The 12,273-nt window shown below is 44.0% G+C and overlaps 1 protein-coding gene across 5 annotated transcripts in view; it reads right to left on the reverse strand.

Moving 5' to 3' along the window:
- LOC126543014 (uncharacterized) overlaps positions 1 to 12,273 on the reverse strand; it is a 56,944-nt gene that overhangs the window by 23,990 nt on the left and 20,681 nt on the right. For 2 of the 5 annotated variants that reach the window (XM_072285459.1, XM_072285461.1), the window contains exons 2-4: positions 10,672 to 10,723; positions 9,618 to 9,742; positions 5,370 to 5,436 (exon numbers count right to left, since the gene is read on the reverse strand). In XM_072285459.1, coding sequence (XP_072141560.1) covers positions 5,370 to 5,436; positions 9,618 to 9,742; positions 10,672 to 10,723 — 244 coding nt within the window. Of the gene's footprint in view, positions 1 to 1,469; positions 1,808 to 5,325; positions 5,437 to 9,617; positions 9,743 to 10,671; positions 10,724 to 12,273 lie in introns of those variants that run through there. The other 3 variants (XM_072285462.1, XM_072285460.1, XR_011891060.1) reach the window with 3 other exon arrangements.

The raw sequence follows: 12,273 nt of genomic DNA on the forward strand, positions 1-12,273 counted from the left end.
TGCATATAAGTGTTAAATTAGAACCTGTGAAACCATTTCAAAATGTTTAGACAACCAGTAAGTGTTACTCAAGATTTTATCTTAAGTATATAAGTGATGTTCAAGATCAACCCCTCAGTGGTGGTCAAGACAGTTTAGGGTTTCAAGCACAAAGTTGACATTCTGGAGCAGTTTAGGAGCAGAAATTTTTTTTCTACTTCGTGTTCCAAAAGTCTTCTTGGAACACTTGGAGTAGTACAGAAGTAATCTAGCCATTTGGTGGAGCTTATTATTACTGTGCAGTCAGTAAGCGCTGCTCAAGAGTGAAGCAAGACACAAAGCCAACAGCAACCAATTAAGCTTGCCTTCCCAAGGACGGTATACCACGCACATCATGTTGCAAACATTTTTGTTTGGGTAGGCAAGGAAGTTAATTTGTACCCGCCCTAGTTGCTTAGTGGCTGTGGTGTTGATCTGCTAAGAACGAGGTCGCAGGATCGAATCTCGGCCAGAGCTGCCGCATTTCAATGGGGGCAAAAGGCGAAAACACCCGTGCACTTAAATTTACTGTAGGTGCACGTTAAAGAACCCCAGTTGGTAGAAATTTCCGGAGTCCCACACTACGGCATGCCTCATAATCAGAAAGTGGTTTTGGCACGTAAGACCCCATAATTTAATTTTTCTTAATTTTGTAGACCAACCACAACACTTATCAGGCTTCTTGGTGCTTGTGCTGTAACAGAAGAGAGTATGTATGTGTGTAAATAAAAAAATGTAAATCATGCAATCTTACAATGGCCCCTTTTCACTGCTGGTATGCTCCACCACGATACATTGCATAAGCCTCTTCCCGTAGCAAGCTATATTGCAGCAAAGTTGACGCTTGAAAACCGGCATTATACAACACTTTCTACAATGGTTGTGCCTTCCGCACTTTGAAGGCAAAGCGTTTCAGCATCCGAAATTTCAGCTGTGCTTATAATTAATTGCCTCTGTGAGGTATGTGGCAGTGTTGCAAGGATACCCGAATTCTCATGCATGTCTGAAAAATAGTTTGTTGGGTGTATTTCTGCTTGGTAATGAAAACGGCTACGACAGTGCACATTAGTGACACAACAGTGGCCAAATGCTCAGATTCCTTTTAAGTAGAGCGCTGTGTGCTTTTATGACTTTGGTGAAGTTAGCATCTGAATTTGCCATACACACACCTGCAAATTATCTATTTATTAAACTCACGCACACATAATATCGCTATAATGAGAAATGCATAGTGTTTTAGCTGTTCCCTGCAGAATGTTTTCTGACAACTGCTTTGATGATGGATGGATGAATAAATTTCTTGACGTCTGTCGGTACGTGCGATTAGTGCGCCACTCCCACGTCGGGACAGAGAGGCCATGCCCCTCCGCCGCGTCGCGGGCCCGATGGACAGCCCAGAGCTGTGCTTCAAGGTCCGAGCTGCGTGGAGCTCGGTCCCACTCTTCCTTGGTGGTCCTGGCACCAGGAGACAAGCCCAGAGCATGTGATCAAGGCTAGCTATATCCTTACAGTAGTGACACGCATTGTGAGGGTGCACGTCCGGAAAGATTTTGTGCAGGAAGGCCGGGCATGCGTAGGTGCCTGTCTGAAGCCACCTGTACGTGACTTCTTGTGCTTTATTGGGTGCTTTGTGCGGTAGCGGCATGGTTCTCTTGACTAACTTGTAATGCTGGGTGAGATCGTTGTGACGAGGGGATCACGCTCGCTTGCCCATCCTGCCGAGAGGGAGTCCGGGCTCACACGGTGAGTTAGATCTTGTGCAGTCTCGTGTGCTGTCTCGTTGAGGTCACTTTTTAAGAACAATATTTGATCACGAATATACTCGTAATGCTTCACACACAAAACAATTTGTTACCTTGTTGTGTCCATGAAAGGGTTGTATTAAGAATAATTTTTTGGCAGCCTTGTTGACAGTTTGACAGCATCAATCAGTGAATCCTTAACAGGCACTCTGCAACACTTTTTCAAGAAGGAAAGCCAACCTACTGAGTCTCCAACACATGCGATTTTACATTTTGTCACAACCTTAATGCAGCTGGCACATCTGGGTTCAAGCTTATATAGTGCTAACTTAGGCAAGTTGGCACATGTTGCAGCACTTCATTTGTCTCCTTTATGTCCTATGTGTTGTAATGCTATGTTATTTATTCAAGCTCATACTTCTGAGCAGCAAGCAAAATGCAGTTGACTTCATTCCGTTAATTCGACTCTGACGGGACTGACGAAACAGATTGAATTATCTGGTGGGTCAAATTTAAGAAGATGCAGAAGAAATGCCAACACACATGACTGATTTATTTGCCATGGTTTACGTACAGATTCTAACATGCCCCAGAGTGAAACACACGCCCGCTGCCTGTGTGTCCAAAGTGTAAACTAGCATAGAAGGGACAAAAGCCCCTAAAATGAAAGAGAAATCAAATGCGCACACAATTTTTATTTTAAAAAAAAAACGGACAAGGGTCCAATGTGTTGCACATTGCAACCAATTTTCCAAAGTCAGCTTCGCCGCAATACACCCGTGTTATGCGGTAAAGCATACGAAAATCGCCAAGAAAGTTTTGTTAAAGATGGCACATTAGAAATGGTGAATACCACAATCAGACGTTTTGATCTGTGATTATTGCTTGGAGCTCCTCCTGGGCAGACAGAAAATATGCATTTCCTGCAGGAGATAAAGTCTGTTTCACACATCTACTGTCCTCTAAGGTATGTCACCAAAGGGGTCGCTTATTGGGTTCACTGTAGGGGTCAGCATGCATGCTGACTGCTCAAGTTGGAATTATTGGGTGAAGGCCTATTTTAGTATCAAAATAACCGAAGTTTGGACCTATAGAAATGCACGTGTGTCGGCTGGGACTTTCAGACGGGATCAAATTTATAGGAGTCTACTGTTCTGCAGCCACTGAGCACTGCAGCATGCCAATATTCTGCTATGTGTAGTAGGAGATACATTCTTGCTGCAAAGTCCACTGCCATATGGTACAGTCGACTTCTGTTAATTCGACTCCGGGTAATTCAATCCTGGCCAAAGGTCTTGGCCGGCAGTCATACATTTCTACAGTCCCGAATCTCTTATTTTGATTGTAAAATTGGCCTTCACAGGATAACTTGAACTTGGAACAGTGACTCGCTGTTGACCCATATGGTGAACCCAATAGCGACCCCTTTAGTGGCAGCTCGGCGATGCGTAGGAAACAATGTATGCATTCAACACGTGTGATCGCGTGTCGACAACTCCCATTTATGCTTGCCATAGGAAACTTTTGAAGCAAGAACCATATATCACAAAGTTGAATTACGGTATTTACCCGATTCTAGTGTGTGCCTCATAAGTTAGCACTAGTAGAATGCAATAGTTGTACACTTTTCTTTTCAGTGACACCCGCCGTGGTTGCTCAGTGACTATGGTGTTGGGCTGCTGAGCACGAGGATGGGGATCGAATCCGGGCCACGGCGGCCGCATTTCGATGGGGGCGAAATGCGAAAACACCCGTGTACTTAGATTTAGGTGCACGTTAAAGAACCCTAGGTGGTCGAAATTTCCAGAGTCCTCCACTACGGCGTGCCTCATAATCAGAAAGTGGTTTTGGCAAGTCAAACCCCATAATTTAATTTTTTTCTTTCAATGACAGTGGTAAGCTCCCAGCCATGATTTTGGTATTGCCTGCCATATGCATTCCACCCCATTTTTATTCTAGAGTCTGCCTTTTCATGATCAGGGTCCCTTACGAGCAACTGACTTACTCCTGTACAGACTCTAGAGGCTGACTGGCGATGTGAATTCTTCAACATTGTCTTCTGCATATTAATCTTCAAACCCACTCTAACACTTTTTTGGTTAAGGTCCTCAATCACTAGTAATTTGTCCCCACTGTTGCCGAGATATTCACCATTGATCCGCACTCCGAATGTGCTGCAACTGCAGAGTTGATATGGCATTAATCAAAGCCAACACCACCGTGTTATCTCACCACCTTGAACTGACACTCTCACACGCAGATCCACTGGCCACTGTAATCACCATGGCGGGAACGCTAGGCCTAGGTATGCTATTACGGTTCTTGACATTCGGTGCTGTCTTTTTCATTGAAAGAATTCACCGCTGTCAGCAAAGGTACCCACTCTGCCTCTGCAATCCTCGTAAAGCACGGCGCGTTGCATATTGCTAGTCCTCGAAAGGCTGCTTTGCCTCAGCACAGTGATGCTACGCGGTGAAGTGTATGGGACGCAGCACATATATTGTTAGACTCACGTGCACTTGCCGTCTCCTGTCAGAGTGCAAGCACCTATATGCCTAATAAGTGTACTGGCAGACCTTCAGAGCTTTTTCGGACGTGCCTGTGGCGATTCGGGCCCTTAAGGGCAGTAAAAGGCATGCATTCATTTTTTTTTTCTGACATTGTAGCGGCCCTTAGGGAGTCTGAAAAATCGGACGGTACAACTGACCAAAAGGATGCTTCATCCATGGGGCGAACACGCAGCGTAACAAGGACAAGAATAGGAAGGACCATTGCATTGAGGAATGATCAGGAAAGGAACTGTGCCGCCGCCTCTTTGAAGGAGCTTGCGCTCAAAAAGCAAAGTGTTGGCTGAGGCTAAGATGCAGGTTACCCACATCCAAACCAAAATAAACCCCTTAAAGCAGTGAAATGCAACACTGAGGCATTATGCGCAGGCTGAGAGTATGTCAGGACAGTTGAGGTTGACTTTCCAGTTGCTTGGAGAATCTCATATGTGACAAAGTTCGGGCATGATACCAATGAGCTTGCTATCAGTTGATACAAATAGCTCTATTTGCTTTTGTATGCATCTCTTTTTATTCGCATTTTAAAATGTTTGACTCTATTTGCCGTGAGCCAGACCACGTTTTTTTCCGTGAAGCTGTCTATGGTGAGGATCTGGCAGATCGCATCCGCGCATAGACCAACAATTTTACATACGGTGGGCCGATCCCGAAGAAAGTGCAATACCAGGCCAACCCGAGGCAGAAGTGAAGCAAGCATTAAGCACTCCCCATATGTGGGCTGATCCCGAAGGTCGTGAAACGCCAGTCAAACCTGCGGCGGAGATGAAGCAGGCTTTAAGCACTCCCCACACATGGGCCAATCCCATAGGTAGTGCAATACCAGGCCGACCCGCGGTAGAGGTGCAGTTCACCATTAAGGGGCCCACGTACGCAGCTTTGCTGGTCATCCTTCACAGAGTAAAAGGGCACCGAGTTTCTTTCGAAGATATTTTAGTAGCTGTGCATTTTACAAACCCCTCTTTTCAGTTTTCTATTTCGAATAAAATAACCACTACTCCTTACTGTTCAAACTGGATTGTTTTTATTTTTTTAACATGCTTACCAGAGAGTGACAGCATCAGGTGACATGGTGTCAGCCCATCTTGACATAAAACAAAGTTCTGTGAAACCTGAAAAAATCAGGGAATTTGAAAATGTCAACTTGGTAGACACGTTCTTCTAAGCATGCAGTATGGCACATAAGCTGGAGGTTAACGAAGAATCTCGAGAACATGTTAAGGGCCGTACAAAGAGCAATGCAATGATAAATGACAATGAGACAGGAAGAGAGCAGTGTGGATAGTCGATATTCTAGTAGACATTAAGAGGAAAAAATGAAGCTGGGCAGGCCATGTAATGCATAGGGTAGATAACCAGTGCACCATTAGAGTTGCAGAATGGGTGCCAAGGGAAGGGAAATTCTGTCAAGGATGACAGAAAACTAGGTGAGATGATGAAATTTGAAAGCACAAGTTCGCATCAGCTAGTGCAAGACAATGATAATTGGAGATTGCAGGGAGGCACCTTCATTCTGCATTGAACTTTAAAATAGGATGATGAATGCGTGCAACTCTTTAAAAAGAAATTTGGGCCAGAAATAGCTTGCACAGTTCACCAAGACACGAAACCAAATTCGTATGCTTTGCCACTAACACAGATGTATTCCAGCGAAGCTAACTTATGAAAAGCGGCCACCATTGTGCAATCATCTATTTCATTGTTGGAACAGCTTGCGAAACATAGCATGATATGTTGGAAGGAGCTCTGTAACTTTTTTTTCTTTATAGCCGGCTATAATATGCACATGCTGAATTTTTTATAATTAATGCTATGTGATGTGCAAATTAAGCAGTAATTTTATGCAGTATTAAAACGTACCTTAGTGTAACAGTACAATGAGAGACGTAATCAAGAATTTGTATGTATGCACATCTGAGTTTGCATGCAATGCGTGCTGTCATCCTTGAGTGCGCACAGACGTGAAACTGGTGCACTGGTCTTAGTGCAGCTTGGTAGCTCATAGTTTGTGAGGGGATTCGTAATGGCAGTGCTCCACCACGCCACAATGCAGCAGTCAACGCTGAAGAGAGGAAATGCTAATCTTACCAACGCTACACATGCTCAACAGACCAATGAGAGTGCTGACAGGTGAGCTTGAAGCTCGCCAGATCCACACAATTTGTGCGTCGTACATGACAGCATAATCAACATTTAATCATCGATTTATTTCAACTACCATCTACGTCGACGTTGCTTCTTTAGTGTTGATACTTTGTTGGCCCCCCTCCCCTTTTTTCTTCAAGGATACTTCTGACAGTGAAAAATAACACTGAATGTCCACAGGAACTGGCATAAGATGCAACCATTTGTGACCTTTTTAACAGAAGCTTGTATTGCCTCACTGGTGTCGGTGTTACCGCGCGAAAAAACCCAAGCTGCGCAAAAATAGAAATTGCTTATCAGGCTGCGGATTCGAACCACCGACCTCTGGGTTGCGAGACCACCATGCTAACCGATTCAGCCACTGTCAGTTCATCAAACGCTGCCTTTAAGGTGGGTAAGTAGAAGCAGCGCAAGGCATGAGCCAATCACGGGCGTCCCCTTCCTCCAGAGGAGGGAAAGGGTGTGTTCGCTCGCCTGACACTCGCAGTTTCCCACACCAGTTCAGGCCCAGCAGTCTGCGTTTGGTCTGTTCTGCCGAAGAGCAGGCTGTGTTGAAGGAATGGCAGTGGGAGCAGGCCACGTGTTGTGCCTTTGGCCAAAGAACAGGCAGTGTTTGATTGATGCCACCGGGAACTTGAGAAAGGGGTCGACGTTGACGTGCCGCCCTCGCCGTGAGGCGTTACAAAGAGCCACAGATCCCAAGTTTCGCTTGCACCCCACTTCGCAGCAGTGGAAGGGCAGTAAGTTTTTGGCCTCCATCCTTGTGTCGTAGTCCAAGCATGCTCTTGCTAAATAGAATCATTCTTGGCAACTAAAGCTCAGTGTTTAGGTGCAATTAAAGCTTGTCATTGGAACTCTCTCCAGTACTTCAGAATTTCGCAATAAGTAGAATACCATTTTGTTGGCAAGTACCACGGCAGAGATAGTGACCTATAGGTAGATACTGAAAGAGCCAGTATAGTAAGAGTTTCATTTAAAGTTGGAGGAATGGTACAACTCTTGGCATTCTGGGGAGTTAAAAAGAGTGGAATTAAGAGATCTCAACTTTGTCAAGCAGGAATGAAATGGAGGGCCCGCCCCATTCTGCAACTTTACTGTGGACCAGTGTATGCCAACATGGCAAGTAAGAAAAAAAAATTGGGTATTTCATGGTGCGTGTAGATCCATAGACTTTTGTTCCCAGTGGTATCTTTTGATGACATGCCCAGGCTTTTTTTTTCCTAGTCACTTGTTACACTTTAATGCGATAAAATCTACTTGAACCTCTTGTGGTTGCAAGATCCGCAGGCGAGCTCGTTCCCTCAATCGGCTGCCATCACCCAGTCTCTACTCGTCACATAACCATATCTTGTGAACATTATATACATTTTTTTTTTGCCTCTTAGCATTTTGGGTGATATCCTGAGTGATGAAAACAAGCACTACATAAAATCAGCAACATCTATCACTACGACATATTCATAACAATAGTGCAGCCACTACATTGCTTTAGCTTTCCATACTAAATAAACTCACTGTGTCTGCGTTCAGTGTGGGCAGAGGTAAGCTTGCACACGTAAGTTTTTGGTAACATTCATAACAAAGCAAACAAGCTTTCAGGACTATAAACCTTTGAGTCACATCAGCTATGTGGGAGCAAAATATACATTCAAAAAACAGGAAAAAAAAGGCACACTTATGTGCCACTAATCGTTTCTTAAAAAGCTGCAAGAATTTTAGGCGGTTTTGATAGAATTATAGCATGGCACAAAACTGATGGTGCTGTGCATTTGGTCACCGCAAGCAGCTGTACATTGTTAACCTCTCTGGTCAATCATGTCTGCTGCAGAAGCATCCCTAGTATGTCTCCAAATTTCAAGATAGTTGATTTAGTGCAGTATCACTCTTTGTTGGCCTTTTTATCAGACTGACGCAGAAGTGGGAGCACTGTACACTGTTCACATTTGCTTTGTGCGCAAAAGATAAATATGCGTTGCATTCACCACTAAGAGAATGTATTTAATGCTGTTCTTAAGTTTACAGTCTTACAGCACATGACACAGATATTCATGACAAATCTGTGCATGTCATACAGACAGCTGAAATTTCAAATGAAACGCCACTTTCCTCCCTCTCGAGAAAGCGCCACACCCAGCCAGAGTCAAGGCAACACAAACAAACAGTGCGACGCAAAACAGTCGTGTCGCTCGCCATGACGCATTACTTCGGTAAATCGCCCAATTCAGATTGCACAATGCCACGGTGGAAAATGTGCCACGCAACAAAAATGGATAAGAAAAAAAAGCGGGTGGTGCTAGTCACGTGAACCCGATGTGGTTCTTCGGCTCAAGTATGTGACAAGGCGAGGAAGGAACGTCGCTTGCGGATGCTACTCAAGGCAGAGGGAGAGTGTGTCTCTGTTGGCAGTCACGCTCACCTCATGGTGGTATGGTAAGAGGGCATTCAATTTCTTCTGTCTCCTCTAATAATAAACCAGTTTAAAAGATTATTTCGGTAAAGCAATGCCAGAAGTCTGAAGTCATTACTCCAAACATTCATCATGGATATGAAGTCCAATGCATGTGGAACTGTCGAAAGTGGTTCACTCATATTCTTTTCATCTACTTTCAAGAAATTTCACACTAAATTGATCTAGACCTCTGCATTGTCACAAACAGCAGGAAGCAACCTTGAAGTCCGTTTTGAATTCCTCATTAATGCATGAAAATCCAGGGTGCAGCAGCCAAGTAACAGTCTACTACACATAATTCCATCTTCACCTCTGTGTTCAGGCAATGAAATACAGTTTTTACCATAGCGAACATGAGATGTTCACTTGTTGGAGATGCAGCTCTTAGCCTGTCTACGTATGACTGTGACATTTAAAGAAGATGCCAGTTATTTAAAACTATGTTATTAAAAAACATCTTTTATGTTCGTAACATGCCTGGAGGCAATAATAACCAGCTTGAAAAGTAATTATGTCCCATGGCTGTATTCGGGTCTCAAGAAGCTTTAAATTGCAGTGTAAACTAAAACTTGCTAGGGGGCCTGATGTAAGGCCCTCAAAAAACAGGCCAAACGGGGCTAAATGTTTTTTCAATAGGATAGAAAGTGCGCTGGAAAGTGAACACCAAATATAAATGAAAATATATTAATTTAGACTTACCACCAGACTTTCACAATTCGAGTCTTGTTCTCCAAGGTGCATTGCCATTCCGACTTGTCCAGCTAGTGAGAAATGCAGTTCATATTGCCTCCGCCAATGTGTTGCACATGCACAAGTGATGAACTCTACAAAATGAGAGCAGCATTGAAGATAAGCTGAGCAGCTGAAAGTGCACGCACTGTTGCTTCTACGCACAATATGGAAACTAAACAGCAGAGGTAAATTTCGTTAATAGGATTGCGTAACACTTCATTCCCGTTCATATTGAAACATAAGTCGACTCTGAATATAAGACAACCCCCTACTTAAAGACATCACATTACAGTCCCCTTTATAATGGAAAACTACATGTTCTATAAAAAATTGGGCACTGAAAGCACCATGCCCCGCTTTGCTTCAATTGTTTCGCTTAAACCTTTTGTGTACCCAGCAGAAATTCTAGATTCTAAGCTTTTGTTTTAAATGTAACATACCTCGTCAAATTTGGTGCAGTGGTTGCCGAGAAAAACGAATACTGCGTTTACATGTATTTAGATTGGAACACCCGAGCTAAAGCTTTCTCTTAAACGCGCTCGCCACGCGGAGGCATTGCCGAGCCCAAACCGACGGAGCAGTATGGGATCCACATTTTGTCTGCTGGAGGCACCGCCAAATTATACTAAACAAAGAAACGTTGCGTACACTTAGTACACGTACAATTTTCCTCTTTATAGCGACAATGTAGGGGACTGCGGCTTGCACTGGCAGCCGGCTTTACCTATGCGCCGCCAGTCTGGTTCCTCAGACGTGTAACGATTGCGACAGTGTACGCGGCGGAAAAAGCACCCGGGACTCCTGCAAGACCAGACAAAACCTTGCCTCTGTGCATTATCTAACTCCTTCTCATTACCGTTAACAAAACTCGAGAACGCAGTCAAGAATTTCGTATTGAGCTGAGAGTACGCTGCACAAGGTCTACTGAAAGACGGAACTTTTAACGACAGCTTGTAGGCTAACTTCAAGATGTATCGATAAGTAACTGTTCAATAACTGTAGCATAAATACGTCCACTTGCCTGTCTGTTCACGCCAACACCGCAAGCTCTTTTCAGAAGCACGAGACAGGCGCTGAAAAGCGTCGAGACATTTCATTCGGCGAAATTAACCGCTTGCATTTCCAATGCAGCGAAAAATCAAGTGAACGATTAGAGTGTATTAACGATTTCGACGATGCAGTCGGCCATTTTGGGAAGCTTTAGGCATGGATCGGCTTGGCTATAGATGCGCACAATCTTTGGAAGCGACTTTTTTTTTTTTTTTTTTTTTGTCGCCAGACGAAAATCACTGCGTTAAACTTTTTTTTTTTTTTACAGAGAAGATATGTTTATACTAAGGGTATGGTGGCTAGCATACACTCTTAAGCATAATTACACCCTTTTGCCACACAACGATAATCGTCATCTGCTTGTCCGCATTTTCTTTCTTTAACGCGGCGAGCCTGGTACTTTCCAGTAACGAACGGCATGCGCGTTATCATTCCCGACAGGAAAGTAACAGGCAATGCTATCATTCTGATAACGCGTGTGCCGTTCGTTACTGTAAACGCCGCCAGAAGTGGGGAGCAATTCCGTGTGTCTTGAATGACGCTTGTACAGTTATCAAACCGCCTAATGTTGCCACTTCTCTGTTGTGCTTATGTGGGCTTTTTTCTAACCTTCACGGTGGGTGCAGCATGTCTAGAGCCGCAGCGTCCTGCGCTCTATGCGGTTGCACGGGACTGGCGGCCACGCATCGTCACACAACCTCCCAAATAACAATAAGAGTCAGTTTTGGCACTTGGAAGAGCAGTAAACGAAGGATCCAAAAGAAATGTGATTGTTCCGCAAATATATATTTCTCTATAATTCTTCTAGAGGTAATTCAAAAAACGAAACTATAGTCGGATGCAACTTAAGTATGCAGCGAAGCCCCACCCACGGCCTCATAACCGCCAGCCACTGTTCCTCTGCGAGGCTGCAAATGATTCATACTTCAAACTTTTCCTGCTACGCAAATAAGGCGGTAACCACAAAAATAATATTATTAGCGCATAATTTTATACATTTTCCCTCGCCTATTAAAGTATAATAGGCGAGTATAAGTAAAAATCTATCGTCCTCTACTGCGTCACAAACTACGTGCCCACTAAAACCAAGCGGCCGCCAAAAAATAATCCCTGGATAACCCAAGAAGTAATTCAAGCAAAGCGCCGTCTGAAAAGACTGCGTAGAACAATAAAAATTAAAGGAGGAGACGAATCCAGGGTGACGAAACTTCCTAATGCCATCGCGGAATTCAAGCTTGCAGCCATTATTTTAATGTAAAGTTACCGAGCTTTCTTACTAATAATCCCGGAAGGTTCTGGAGGCACTTTCGCACCAATGATGGAGAAGCGTCCCACTTAAGCCCAGAGGAAGAAACTGCGAAAGCGAACGCATATAACATTTTTTTTTTCAATCAGTATTTACTACAGACAATAACATTATTCCCCCCATTCTAACGAGACAGGGCGTAAGCATTGGCGAATTACACATTACGGACGCTGGCATACTTAATCTTCTGCTTAATCTTGACCCTAAAAAAGGCAGCGGTCCTGACAACATACCTAACGACTTTCTGAAAAGGTATGCGGAATGGTG

The sequence above is a fragment of the Dermacentor andersoni genome, chromosome 11, assembly GCF_023375885.2.
Source record: "Dermacentor andersoni chromosome 11, qqDerAnde1_hic_scaffold, whole genome shotgun sequence".
Classification (NCBI taxonomy): Eukaryota; Metazoa; Arthropoda; class Arachnida; order Ixodida; family Ixodidae; genus Dermacentor; species Dermacentor andersoni.